The sequence below is a fragment of the Cucumis melo genome, chromosome 7, assembly GCF_025177605.1.
Source record: "Cucumis melo cultivar AY chromosome 7, USDA_Cmelo_AY_1.0, whole genome shotgun sequence".
Taxonomy (NCBI): Eukaryota; Viridiplantae; Streptophyta; class Magnoliopsida; order Cucurbitales; family Cucurbitaceae; genus Cucumis; species Cucumis melo.
The window spans coordinates 1,540,984-1,555,019 of record NC_066863.1 but is presented as its reverse complement, the minus strand read 5'-3'; the positions used below and the strand labels follow the sequence as shown (position 1 = coordinate 1,555,019).

The 14,036-nt window shown below is 35.8% G+C and overlaps 2 protein-coding genes across 2 annotated transcripts; both read right to left on the bottom strand.

Moving 5' to 3' along the window:
- Positions 1-2,162: 2,162 nt before the first annotated feature.
- Positions 2,163-3,614, bottom strand: LOC103493654 (uncharacterized protein ycf36). The gene is made up of 4 exons (XM_008454493.3): positions 2,920-3,614; positions 2,793-2,821; positions 2,645-2,701; positions 2,163-2,559 (listed from the first exon to the last, which is right to left on the bottom strand). Exons 1-4 carry the CDS (start codon positions 3,401-3,403, stop codon positions 2,317-2,319), a joined length of 813 nt encoding a protein of 270 aa, XP_008452715.1. The 5' UTR covers positions 3,404-3,614; the 3' UTR covers positions 2,163-2,316.
- A 253-nt stretch (positions 3,615-3,867) lies between these two features.
- Positions 3,868-13,638, bottom strand: LOC103493655 (serine/threonine-protein kinase EDR1). Its single transcript, XM_008454494.3, has 13 exons — positions 12,692-13,638; positions 10,803-11,243; positions 10,488-10,591; positions 8,434-9,557; positions 7,714-7,754; positions 7,426-7,494; positions 6,618-6,718; positions 5,855-5,933; positions 5,682-5,780; positions 5,521-5,589; positions 5,332-5,381; positions 5,062-5,238; positions 3,868-4,532 (listed from the first exon to the last, which is right to left on the bottom strand). The coding sequence occupies exons 1-13, from the start codon at positions 13,145-13,147 to the stop codon at positions 4,430-4,432; spliced, it is 2,913 nt and encodes a 970-aa protein (XP_008452716.1). The 5' UTR covers positions 13,148-13,638; the 3' UTR covers positions 3,868-4,429.
- Positions 13,639-14,036: the final 398 nt, after the last annotated feature.

The following is a 14,036-nucleotide window of genomic DNA, read 5'->3' as shown; positions in this document are numbered from 1 at the left end:
TTCAACTTCTTATTCATTCCAATAGAATTATCCAAAGAAAACCAATCAACCATATGTATATCCAAATCAAATACGTCATCGTTTTGACAAATATCTTGTTATATATATATACTTAAAAAGAAAAAAACAAATAAAGTATCTCACTAAGTGATGAAAGCACAACCACCGCTAGATAGTGGCTTAGACTATTTGACATTCTAAAACAAGAAGAATTTATGTCTATGCCTAGTGGTGGAAGGGTCCAAGTTGAAAATCTAGCTAAATATTTTGTGTCACGCTTTTATTCGGAACGCGTTGTTTTCTCACGTTTTTAGGTGCGAACGCAAACTTAGACAGCTTTGATGCCCCTGATGAAGTGTCAAAACGTCTTATCTTAAACTTAATTTCTTAATAATATGCTTAATAATAATAACTTCAGAATAACTGAACAACTTTATTAATAATTTCCTTAAACATCTTGATACAAATACAAGTAATATTTTTAAGGGCCGTTTGGGAAGGATTGGATTATGAGATTATGGGAATCAGGGTTATGATAAGACGTGTTTTGGAGGAAAGATTATGAAGTAAGTGTTATGATAAGATATGTTTGAAAGAAAAGTTATGGAAGAAGTAATATGATAAGATGTGTTTTCGGGAAGAGTTATATAGGTGGTGTTATGGAATTTATTTTTATATATTTTTTAAAATTTATATTATGAATACGATACTCAAATTTTGTATATTTAATTTACCAAATCGTTCTAATTTTCGTAAAACAATTTGCCTTAATTTTTTTAAATACCACGTTCATTTTTCAACCTTTTTTTTTCTTAAGTAATTACGTGCGAATAATTTTTTTTATAAAAAATTCATATTCTAAATCAAATACACAAGTTTTGTATATTTAACTTACCGAATTGTTCTAATTTTCGTAAAACAATTGGTCTTAATTTTTTTAACTACGAGGTTCATTTTCAACCTTTTTTAAATATACTTTACGTTTCAATAAATTGGTTTCATGAATGTGTCACGCAACTCGTAAACATGTAAATAAGTGCAAATAACAATTGGAAATACGAAGTACCAAAAACAATGAGGTTGAGATTGATATCAAAATTTAATTACCTTCAATCAACTCTACGTTCGAATTCATATCAATATATTTGTGAAATTACAATTTTGATATCAATCTCATAAATATAATTCGAGATTCATAACAAAATTTTAATTTCACAAATATATTGATAAGTTCGAACATAGAGTTGATGGAAGGTAATTAAATAAAAAATTTAATTGTGTAATCACAATAAATTACCTAATTTAAGAATAAAAGAAAAATTAAAATTTTAATAATGTAATTGTACCAAATTGATGACTTAAAAGTAAGTTGTGTTTTTAAAATATAACAAAACTCATAAGTATAGAAATTATAAATGAGAGAAAATTGATTAAGAAAGAATTGAGAAAGGGTTAATAGGGTAAAATTAGGGTTATGATAACCCTTTTCCCAAACTTTTATAATCCTTCCTCCAAACATGATCATAATAAAACTAAAACTTAAGCTCCAGAACTTTTAACTCTTTACCAGCTCCTAAGACAACGCTCTTTCTCTAACCATGCTTAACCTATATAACCCAACTGACAAACTCAGATTAGTGGATCTCAGCTTCACCTAGCTCAAGGACTCTTAAACTCTTCATAGGATCGCCTCACTTGAACACGTAACTAATTCTTCTTCATGTCGCCTAGCTAGAATGCCAAACCACCCCTTCCTCGTGTCATCTAGTTAGAAATCTTGTTTTTTTCAAAACGTCAAGGCTTCAAACTTAATATTAACCGCTTCCTTCCTCTCAACCCTTGTTTCACATTTTTAATCATGTGTGTTAGAATTATGCGACCACTTATTTAGAATCTGAATGGGACACTTGCCCCCAATTTAGAATGGGTTGGGTGAACTATAATAACATATTGACACATCTGTACTATAGTTTTCAAAACTCTGTTTTACCACACCTACCACTTTTTACAACTCAAGTCAACTGCACCCATTAGTGACTAACTCACTCAACAACCTTCATGGGTGATTCACAAATAACTACTCTAGCAGGACACTATAACGATGAACTCTAACAACCACATTTGACGATCACTTTGGCAACCAATCCTTGCAGAAGACCACCTTCGAAAATCACTACAATACCCATCAATTATCTCCAATCACTACAATAATCATCAATTATCTACAATAACCAATGTGTAATTGCGTATGAAACTATGGTTTAAAAGATATATTAAGAAAACATTAATCAAACAATTGGGGAATTAGAATGAAGATCAATGAAGAAGATCAAGTTCCCCAGGTCCACAGAACGCATCAGGTTCGAAAGATCTAGCGGATTCATCGCTATAAATACCGGGAACTACTCTACCGCCGTCCTCATTCGCTGCAGATTTTCCGGTGAAGAAAGGCCCTAGCAATTCTCCTCCATCAATGTTGATGAGCACAACAATGGACACAAACAGAGATGCCGCAAGGCTAACCAGGGTGTACTTCAGCCTATTGAGCACCGGCTTCACCTATTTTAAACGCTATAAGGTTTCTATATCGCAACTGAAACTTGGATTTATGGAGCGGAAATCGAAATCGGGATTGGTTACTTACAGTGTAGGAACCGAGGAGGCGATCGCGGGCTAAAACTTGGGCGGTTTTTACCCAAATCTGCAAACATAACCTTTTAATTTCAGGGATGAAATGGAACCTTGATCCTATGAGAAGAAGAAGAAGAAGAAGAAGAAGTGTCTGAGAGTACCTGTCCGTCGTACCATCCGGTCTCTTCGTCTGTATAAAGGAAATTTTCAGAACGATGATTTATTTTATTTTTTTGAACGAAGAACTACGATTTTAGGGTTAGTAAGAACACAGAAGTTAGGGTTTACATTCGACAGTCGCACTGAGGAGACGGTTACCGACGTAAGCCCAACCGAGATACATCCTAACAACAGCAATCGTGACGAACAAAATCCCACTCGAAACAGCGCAAAGAAATCGTTTCAACGGATCCGATTCGACTCCCACGGTGCCGAACCAAGCAACCGGAAGCCCGATGAAGAGAGCGAAGGAAGCGCCGGTGGCGACCAATCGAGAACAGTACTCAACGATGTCTCCAGCGGCCCATGAGAAGGGGAAAGAGGTGGAGAGAGTCTGATATTCGTTAATCGGCAGCTGTTCCGGCGGAACAGGGCAGCCGGTTTCCGGTGGCACGTTGCTTCCTTTTCGAAAAGAAAATGAAAGGGATATCCTAGAAACGGAATTTCTGAGGTGGAGAGGTCTAGTGTTTGTGAACGGCAAAATTAACGGTCTGGAGTTCGGCGCGGACAGAAGGAAAGTCGGCGGCGGCGCTGTTCCCAAGAGTATGTACATGACTCCGGCCAACGGTTTTTTTCATCTATTTCTGGTTGCCCAATAATTTCCCTATCTTAAACAATTAGATTTTCATCTTCATTTTCATTTTAGCACTGAAAGTCATTTGTTTTGTTTTTTCTCTCTTCCTTTTCTTTTTATTGTTTTAGATGTGAAGCAATATGCATAATATCCCATGTGTGCATAATATAAAAGTTACTTCCTTTTCAGCTAAAACAATTGTGCATAATATCATAAAATCTTCTAATTATGCACTACAAATTCTAAAATTTGTCACCTTGAAATAAAAAGAACCTGGCCATTGGATTTCATGTTTGAATGATATTATCTAAATTCCTCAATTTTGTTCACATAACAATTATAATTCAACATACATCTAACTATATTCTTTGTATAAACAGCATCTGATAGCCATTGTGTTGGCTGAAACTTATAAGTAATCGATAAGGAGAGAAGTAGATAAATGAGCACAACAACAAAAAAATTCATATGAATTTTTCTTTTTTTTTTTCTTTTTTTTTTTTTTGTAAGGGTTCTGGTGGGGGGTTAAATTTCTTTTACACAGTAATCTGTAGAGACCAAATGTTTACAATTCCCCGAAGGCCTCCACAGGCAAGACACACAGCTTGAGCTTGGAAGTTATTATTTTGCCTTTTTCTCTTTTTTTTCTTTTTCTTTCTTTTTTCTCCTTGTTTTTTCTCTCTCTTTTTTTCCCCTTTCATTTGGGAAATTTCTTACTTGTGAATTTAATACAACCTACTACACATTAAGAACTACAATATATAAAATGGTAAATCCCTCCGCTGCACTTTTAACTTATGCAGCTACCTGTTGTTTTGAAGGATTTTTCCATTTTTCACTCCTAAATAGGTTTGTGCTCAGCCCCCACTTTGAATGAACTAGCACCTTCCCTATTCAGTTGTGTTTTCCAAACTTTACTGAAAAAAAAAAAAAACCAACATTGGCTGCTCTGACTCTTCGAGCCATCGAACAACTTCAATTTAAATGCAGATAAATCTTTTCTGTTCACTCCGGTATTTGATTCCTGGAGTCTGTTTTCTGAACAAGCCGTTGCAGGCGCCGCAATCGACTAATAAGCTGAGAAAACGACGGCCTCAATTGTGAGTCCCTGCAAAAAGGAGTGAAACTTCAGAAATTTCAAGATAGAGAAGTGACCCAATGAATGATAAATAACCACACAATGAAACGAACTGCAAATATGGGTGAGAAATGATAATCTTGAGACTGGTTAGGCCCCCAGCCACAATTGGATTCTTGAGGCTGCCTAGGCCCCCAGCTACAATTGGGTGCAGTGCTTGTGTTTTCGATTATTATAATCCACATTGAAACCTCTCTTTGTTACCTATTATAACCCACGTTGAAACCTCTCTTTGTTTTTACTAATTCCTACTCATGCTCTCTCCCTCCTCCTTACTATAGTATTTACTATTTTCTATCCAAACTAGACACAAACTATTATAACTATAGTATTTACTATTTTCTATCCAAACTAAGACACAAACTATTATAACTCGTTGACTATAATATAACTAATTCAGTGTCTCAAACGCTCTAGTGTGTAAATTCTACTAGTACTGGAAAATGAAAGCAGATGTATGAAAATAAGACAAACATGAGTATTGGATGTTTAAGCTTACGTTTGCCAACAATCGCAAATGATCTGTGCAACTGCTGGATCAACATCTTGTGGAATTTCCAGGCGCCTATTCTGGAATCCAACAGCTCCTACGACCTGCATTGGGTTCAAACCTTTCCACGGTATGCGACATGTCGTCAACTCCCACAATATTACACCAAAACTATACACATCACACCTGCATGACATATATCATATATGCAATGTCAATATCATGTCAAATTGGAGCAAAATATACGTTTCCCCAGCTTGATGCCTCGTCAAAACTTACTTTTCATTGGCTGGTTCATTCCTTAGAACTTCTGGTGCCATCCATTCAGGCTACAGTTAAACAGAAAACAATTAGCATGATTGATTACTATTGCAAAACCAGATGTGCAAATTATGAAGGTTGCAATTTGAATGAAATAGTAAGGTAGTATATCCACTTTCAGTGCACAACTATCAAGGTTAGTAGTACCGTTCCAGCAGTTGACTTTGAAGACAGAAATGTATTCTGCTTCACACGAGACAAACCAAAATCGCAAACCTATGAATCAACGGAAGTTAGATACTAAAAAAGATCAATCTCCCTTAATTGGAACATACAAAAAATAGTATCCACAAAATAGTTTCAAATACCTTGACAACCCAGTTTTTATCAACAAGGAGATTGGGGGACTTTAGATCTCTATGAACAATGGTCGGATGACTTGTGTGCAAGTAGTTCATTCCTTTGGCCTGGAAAAAGAAAGATTCATTAAAAGGAGATAACCATGTTTCGTGAGGAGAGGATTTTTTTCCTTACTCCTTACCACATCAAGAGCCATTTTCAATCGTCTCCTTTCATCTAGTTGAGAGTTGGGCCGATGCAGTAACCTATACAAACTTCCCCTGCAATGTTTGTTGGTACATAGGAAAAAGATTAGGTCAGGAAGGATATAGCTTGACTTTCTTTAGATACAGCACTATACTCATGGTCATGAGGCTTCTCGACAATGACATAACAGAGATAGCTAAAAAGAGTGCTTGAGGTAGCTTGTAAAGGCAGTATTTTTGGCTGAAGCGTATCTATAACCACTTATCAAGGATAAGAGAAAACTAAGTGCTTCTTCAATATTCAAGTGTTGGCCAGTTGGCCAAATACAAATAATTTGGTGAAAGAATACCCGAGCTGGAAATATTTTTCCTGATACCTTTCCACTTTTTCACTAACAGATCATAATACAGTAAGAATATGAATATTTATGCAGATTTTTCAGAAGTTTGTGCTTCTTTATGTGTGCAGTCTAATGTAAGGCGATAAGTTGTATCATCCCAAAAAATTCCCTTCATATTTGTATTAACATAACAATTTGATTGAATTTGACTGTAGTTTTTGTGATAACTGAAACTAACTTGACATTTAGAATATGCATAATACCACATTGACTCGCAGCTTCTCAGTAAAAAATGTAAATTTGATACAAACTCATGACAGCAATTAAATTACACCGCAGCTTAACTTTTAGAACACACGGTATCTTTAGGCTAAAATGACGTTAAAGGAGAAAGGGAGAAAAAAGCAACATAATCAACCTGGGAAGAAACTCCGTAAGGATAGAGAAATGAGGAGGGCGAGTGACAGCGCCCATGAAAAGGACAACGTTAGGATGCCTCAGCCTTAACATGATTTCAACCTGCATGAATAAGCAGAAGCTTAACAATCTGTAAGAAAAGCCCTTAAAGAGATTGTTATCAATTAACTCATTTCTCAAACACAAATTATGGCCGGCTGCAAATATAGCATACTGCAGAAAACAAGCTCATTAAAATGGATTTGTAAATACAACAAAATTTTGAACACACGCAAGTAGTTATCATCTACTCTTAAGATACATGTTGATAAATGATTGAATCAACAATATTCAACTCAGATGATGTTAATGGCTGATAGATCCAAAAATTCATTGAGTAACCAGATCCAGCCAGTCACTAATGGATTGTGATTGTGACCATCAACATAAGGTTCATTTTTGTAATTCAAAATACCAAATTATTTAGACCGAGTCCTAATCAAGCATGACATAATACAACCCCCACCCAACAAACCTTCATCCAATTCCCTCACCCCATGTTTAACCCATTTAAGTAATTTTTTTCCTGTCTTCAAGCTTTCGTAACTAATTTTAATTTTAAGCTACAGTTATCTATTTGTTCCATTCTGCTTTCCTCAATTTCCCCTATTTGATGTTTTCCAATTCCAAATCAGGGTATTCAAGTCTTAAAAATGTTAATTTCATAGGTTGGAAAAACAGCCTGCATTTGCATTTACTTTAAGAAAAATATAGATAGATCCAGCAAATTTTCCAAATAAATAACCTAAAGGTTGGACCCCGCAACTTACTTCACATTTTAATTGAACCAAAGCAGCACCAGAAAAATCTTGATCCAAGAACTTCTTCACAGCAACTTCCTGAGATTTAAAATATCCAAATTTAACTCCAACTCGAACAAAAATATTCAAAATACATGTTCAATAAGAAATTTAGTGTTCAGCCTCCTAACAAAGAAACATGTTATGGATTTATTCTAATATTCCATATTCTTATGCATGGAGGTTTTTCAAGCAATAAACAAAAGAAAAACTATGTGATATGACAATGCTTATACTTATATATATAATGAAACTTACAGTGCCATTCCAATCTGCTCGATAAACCTCGCCATATGAGCCTGGGATACAAAGAAAACCATTATTCTTCATTCCAAAAACTTCAAGAATATCAAGAAAGACAAAACTATGAATAGATTGAAAGCACAACGGTGATTGAACAACAATGTCCACCTTTTATAACATTAAGAAAACCAAGAACTTATTCTGAAAGCAGTTTTCAGAATAGCTTTCTGTTTTTTGAAACATCAGTGAAACACATTTAGATAACAGCTATTTTACCAGCATCCTTTTCTTCTTTGGTGAGTCCACAGTTTTAGTTTAACAGAAACTAATTGTGGCTTACCAAACAAACCATTTCAGCTATGAATCATTAAAAGTCATAATTAAACCTGCAGTACATATTCCCCTAAAATTTGATTGGACCCAGTGATATCTTAAGGAAGGGATCTAGTGATAAACACACAACCGAAATGAGATAGGTTAAATTGTGTATTAGGTCCCTATGATTGAGAGAAGTTAGAATTTAGTCCATATGGTTTTAAAAGTTAGAATTTCATCTTTGTGGATTGAAAAAAAAACTCATGAATAGTTCTTAGTTAGAAAAGAGTCCCATAAATAGTCTCACTTCCTAATATTTTTACGAGGGTTATCGGACCATAGGGACAAAATTCTAACTTTCTCCAAATCATAAGGCTCAAATTTGTAATTGAAGTCATAGAGACTAGACATGTTTCTTACCAATACCAATACGTTCACCAATGTGAAGATCCTCCCAAGGAATTTCCCATTCTGCAACTTCACCTAATATTGGGTTAATTGTCTCATTGTGCTCATCACTAGCATGCAGTTTACTATCATCGGTTTCTAACAAATTTTCAAGTGGCTTTTCACATAAATCAAAGCATTGAAGACTTCCACTGTTCTTATCTTGCAACAATCTTCTTTCTTCACTCACTAAGGCACTTCCTAGTTTCTTATGAGAGTCGGCATCAGATGTCAATGAAACACCATCCATATGTTCACGATGAAAAGTTCCATTAACATCAACCAATTTTCCTGCTTCACCATTAGCATCGACAAACACAAATCCCTCGTTTTTCATACTGTGAGGCCAAAAAATGCTGTGGTTGTTAGCATTTGTATTGGCCGTTTGTTCTTGAGACAATCCCCCAGAAGACACTTTCTGCTTATTTTCATGGACAACATTGTTCAAATACTCCGCTTCAGTAGAAGTAGCAGAAGACTGTCCGTGGCTTGCTAAAATATAGGAGTGGCTCTGGATCCCAACATCGATCCCTTTTCCATTGATTGGATACATTTGAAAAGTTTCTTTCCTTTCACCGTTGTCCTGCGATTCTATATCTGAAAACAAATCTGCAGGAGGTGATGCACCACTCTCTAACAAGACAGCATGTAATTTCTGAGCAAACTCTGGGTTCTTTGCAGCACTTATGACATATTTAGACACTTTTTTCACTTTCTTCTTTTGTGCAGAAGCAGACTGTGCAAATGCTCCCAATGAACTTTCACAGGCACTGCTTTCTGATTCTAGAAGCTTTGCAAAATCATAAACGGAACTCCCACTTTGAATTTCTTCAATAAAGTTCCTAATATTTTCTTTTGATTGAGCATCTAAATCTGAAGCTTCTTTGGATATTAAGTTGCAAACATTTGCTACTTCATCTTGAGTAGATGAAATTGACACTGCTTCGACTCCATCATTTTGTAATGTTGGTGTATCTTCAGGAACTTCTATAACATCTGCTGGCCTTCTATCAAATCCATAATTCGAAAATTGACAGCTGGGCGCCTCTGAGGGAATTAACGTGCCTGGAGCACCCATAAGATCAATAATATATTCACTGCATCATAGAATAAACATATGAACATATTAGAGCTTGAAGTAATTTTATAAGATATTCTTAGACTAGATTAGTATGAATATAAAAGATTGAGCAACCACTTCAACATCTTTTTAAAAACATACGGACAAGGAGAGCACGGTACATTAGTTTCCAGAAAACCTAGAACCGGAAGGGAGAGGCTTTTTGTGTGTGGGTGGAGGAGTGGGTGGGTGGGGAGGGCAGTGAGGCACAAGATTAGGACTGTTGGGGGGAAAGATGTAAGATAATGTTTTCCAATTGGCAACGGTACCCTTATTTTTGTATTAAATTGATGAAACATCATGGATTGACCTATGGGTAAAAAAGGAGACAGTCTGAATAACAAGCCATGGGTTCAATCCATGGTGGCCACCTACCTACAACTTAATTTCTTACGAGTTTCCTTGACATCCTAATGTTGTTAGGTCAACAAGGTGCAGGTAAGCTGCCCAAACGCAGATATAAGAAAAATGTGACTGCATTTCAGTTGCTACGTTGAAAAAATTTCTGGAAATCCATCCCCTGTCCTATGCCTAGTTGTAATCTACAGCATGCTCTTCTTTTTCATTTTAAAGCACAAACTATAGTATTTCTATTGTGCAAAAATTAATTAAACCAAGTCAAAAGGGAAAAAAATCAATAGATGCTAGTTTTGGTAAGAAGCATCAGAGTTGTGTAGCCATCCTATATGTATTCGTCACCAACAGAATCGCATGGGAGTATTTCCTATCTACTACCGAATGGAATGTTATCATTACAACTGAACAAATAAACTTAAATCAACAAAATGGAAACAAGATGTGAACAGCGGCAGATTGAGGAAGAAAGAAGAGTCCAGATAGAGAAATCCACTACATTTCTTTAGATAATATATAATAGACTAAAAGAGATTCAACCATTTATCATTACCTTCCATTATCAATTTTGATCATGTTCACAGCTCCGTCATCAGTACCAGTGTAGTAGCTTCCTTTGACAAGTATGCATGGAAGATTAATCCTATCAGCTAGCACCTAATACCAAAATTATGAAGTAAGCAACTTGAACCAAAGATATGAAAGAGAAAATGATATCAGCAAGAACTACAACATTTCTGATAATTGTTCCAAAAAAAGGGCCAAAGTTTGAAAAGCCTAAGAAACCATGATGGCCGAGATTATTAAAGCACATCACATTAGTTCAAGAAAATAAATGGTGAAAGGTATAAAATGAAGAGTTTTCAACCTTAAAAAGCAAGGCTCTATGACGTGCAAGTCCAATATCAAGACGACCAAGTGGTAGAATAATAGTGTTCAGAGAACTACGCATCTCATAACTCCTGCGGGTCCACCTTCTCAACATTTCTTCAGCATCACCAACAGGACCACCCATTCTAGCAACAACCATATCAGCAATTTTTTGAACCAGGCCACTTAAAATGAAGCCATATTCAGAAACTCTGCATTCCATGAATATGTTATATGCTTGTCTCTCCAGCTGTTGAAGCTCAGGATCAAGCAAGCGATTTACCAAAATCACCTCATAATCAATATCACTTGTCACACATATCTCTTTAAGATCAACTAACAGTGGCATCTTTCCACGGGTGCTAGAATTTGCAGTAATGCCGTATAAGTCATAAAATCCATCCATCACTTTCTCGTCATAATTTACAACATTATAGCTCTGCATTGGTAAATAAAATAGTTATGCAATTGCAGCTGCCATGATAAATAATAGATAACAACAATAACAAACTGCATTTACCAATATGTTCACAAATTGATAACACAGAAATATAGATTTGTGTGCATAAAAGAAGTTAGTAACTAATTCTTATTTAATAATATTTGAAGGATGTAAATTGAAGGATAATCCCATTTCCTTCGATTTCTAGCAGTCAAGATATATTACAAAATATTCCTGGCAACACAACTTCAGAAGAAAGCCTTAATACTCAATAGTATCATTTCAAGTAAAAATTATAGGTTGATCGTTGATTTCGATAACAAAACAAGGCACTGTTTCCAAGGACCTAAACCAAAAAAAAGAACTAAAGGGTACATCGTTGAACACAGGATCATTTAAATTAGCAAACAAACATTGCACTAAGCAATTTTGCAAGATATATGCATTTGCATATGGTGTCAGGTGTATGTGTATACTAAGTGATGAAAATAAAGGAAGAACTTCTATTGATTCTGAATATACTGCACAAAAACAAGTAATTGGCAGTTTTGGCTCTACATAGAAAAGAACACAAATAACAGTCAAACCAGACAAACAATCTTAGAACTAAACATATTGGACCGTAAACAAACTTGACATGGATAAGACAGGCACAAGCCAGAAAAGAACGACTTCCTAATGGCAAAAGGAGTAACAACCATAAAATCATTATCTCTGGAACTAAAGCTACAATAAAACTTATATAACTGAAAGATCCAAAAGGAGAAGTTGTGCTAAAAAAATGAAAGTAAAGTGATGAAAATAAGGAAATTTCAAAACTAAAACTGCACTAAAATTGACAAACTTGGTCCCAACCTCACTCTGACAATCATAGATTCAAAGTGAGAAAGCCCCATAACAATAATTCCCCAATCTAGTAGCAGTCCAATGAACTGAAAATTGCAAAAAGGGAGGAAGTTTTGCATCTACATCCTAAAATGGAATGCGATGATTCTCCAAGTGATAACTATGTTCCATTAACTATACTTTGGAAAGAGTAAGCTTCCACCAATCACCCAAAAGTTGAAATAAAGATCAGAACAGCACTCACAACAACAATGCAGTAATTGATCACATGACCGCAAAACAATTCAAGCAATGGAGAGTACCTAAGATAGAAGATAGTAATTCCCTACTCGTCTATCAAACGCATAACCTAATATTCAAAGTTTATGAAAACTGAAAATGAAACATCGCTAATCTAATGGCAATTGTTCAAAACTTCATTGCCAAGAAGGGAGAACAAAAAGTCCCCAGAATCGAATGATGCATAGTAATTGAAACATAATCGAAATTGCAATTCGCAGTATTGAAAATCAATCAAAACCTAGAAGATGAATAATGGGAACAAAAAAAATGCCCAAATTCATTCAAAAAGCTTAAAGGCAAGTTAAATGGAAAAATACCCAATACTGAAGCGAGAGAAATTCAGCGAGGGCTTTACTGCCGGAGACTGAAGGCGAACAGCCAAGACTCATCCGCTTGGCAGCGTCGATCTGAGCTGATTCAGTATCTTGTCTAGAATCAGGATCGGAAGCACTAATCGCCATAGCCAATTGCACCTGAAACTCCTCTTCCAAGGCATTGAAATCCACGCAACCACCGCCCACAACATCCCCAGAAGCCGCCGGATCAACGACTGATTCAACAGCCTCCAATCTCCCCATTGTAGTAGAAGACGCCATAGACAAAGACGAAGAAGACCCAGATGACGACGAACCCGATGGATTACTATTGGGGCTTGGGCCTGGACTGGGGCTCGAACTTGGTCGTGTTACAGGTCGAGCATCGCTCAATCGCTGATGCTCGTTAAGTCCTCCACCGATGTGAAGCTTTCGAAGAAGATGTTTCATTTTCGACATCGATCATCAAGCCGCAACACACAAAACTCCTTCTCTATCTATCTATCAATCTCTCGCTCTCTCTCTCTCTCTCTCTATCTCACTGGTCTCTTCATACACAAGGTTCACAAAAACGCCTTTTTTTCCCCTCTTTTTCCTTCTATTTTCCTCTATTTCTATCTCTATTACGCTAAAAACCTACACTCATCTTTAACTCTGGAAAACCACAGATTCGATTAAACATGGCTACCCTTTTCTGTCTTCTTCAAGCAAACACCCACTTCAATACACTTAAAACTCCTCACCCATTCCCTCCATTACAATCCTACACCTTCCACGCCCTTTCTTTCTCTTCTCTTCTCAAGTCAATGACGCCATCTCGATCCTCTGTAATCACATCCACCATTCTTCCATTTACCTCTCTTCATCCTGACCCTTCATTTTTTCCTCCAAGTCCACGCCTTTATGAGTACCCACATGAAAATTTTCAATTGTGTCCCCAAATCTGTCGGTTAATCTTTCTCTCCACCGTCTGATCAATAGAAATAATTCGAGTTCATCGATGTAAAGAAGTAGAGAATTAAAGCAAACCAAAAAAAAGAAAAAAGAAAAAACAGTCAATTTGGGGATTTCTTATTATTTAATTTGGAATCTTAAGAAAGTAAGCGGATCCAAGTGTTAGTAACATCATCATCATCATCTGAGGTTACATGATACGATTTAATTGATACATAAGTTTACTAGATTGAAATGTACCAAATCAAGAGAAAAAAAAAAAAAGAAGAAGTGACTCTTTTTTTTTTCTTCTTCTTCTTTTAAATAAAATCGTAAAGTAGTCACCTCCCTTTAACTTGAAATTCAAATTTTGCCTCTATTTTGACTAAGGAATATTATATTCATAAAAAGACAT

Excerpts from the sequence above, each read along its gene's own strand:
- LOC103493654 (XM_008454493.3), bottom strand. The coding sequence starts at position 3,403 with ATGTACATACTCTTGGGAACAGCGCCGCCGCCGACTTTCCTTCTGTCC. Across the intron at positions 2,702-2,792 it reads CCGGATGGTACGACGGACAG|ATTTGGGTAAAAACCGCCCA; the intron begins GTACTCTCAGAC and ends TTATGTTTGCAG. Across the intron at positions 2,560-2,644 it reads GCCTCCTCGGTTCCTACACT|GTGAAGCCGGTGCTCAATAG; the intron begins GTAAGTAACCAA and ends CGTTTAAAATAG.
- LOC103493655 (XM_008454494.3), bottom strand. The coding sequence starts at position 13,147 with ATGTCGAAAATGAAACATCTTCTTCGAAAGCTTCACATCGGTGGAGGA. Across the intron at positions 5,590-5,681 it reads ATAAAAACTGGGTTGTCAAG|GTTTGCGATTTTGGTTTGTC; the intron begins GTATTTGAAACT and ends GTTGATTCATAG. Across the intron at positions 5,239-5,331 it reads AATGAACCAGCCAATGAAAA|GTGTGATGTGTATAGTTTTG; the intron begins GTAAGTTTTGAC and ends TATGTCATGCAG.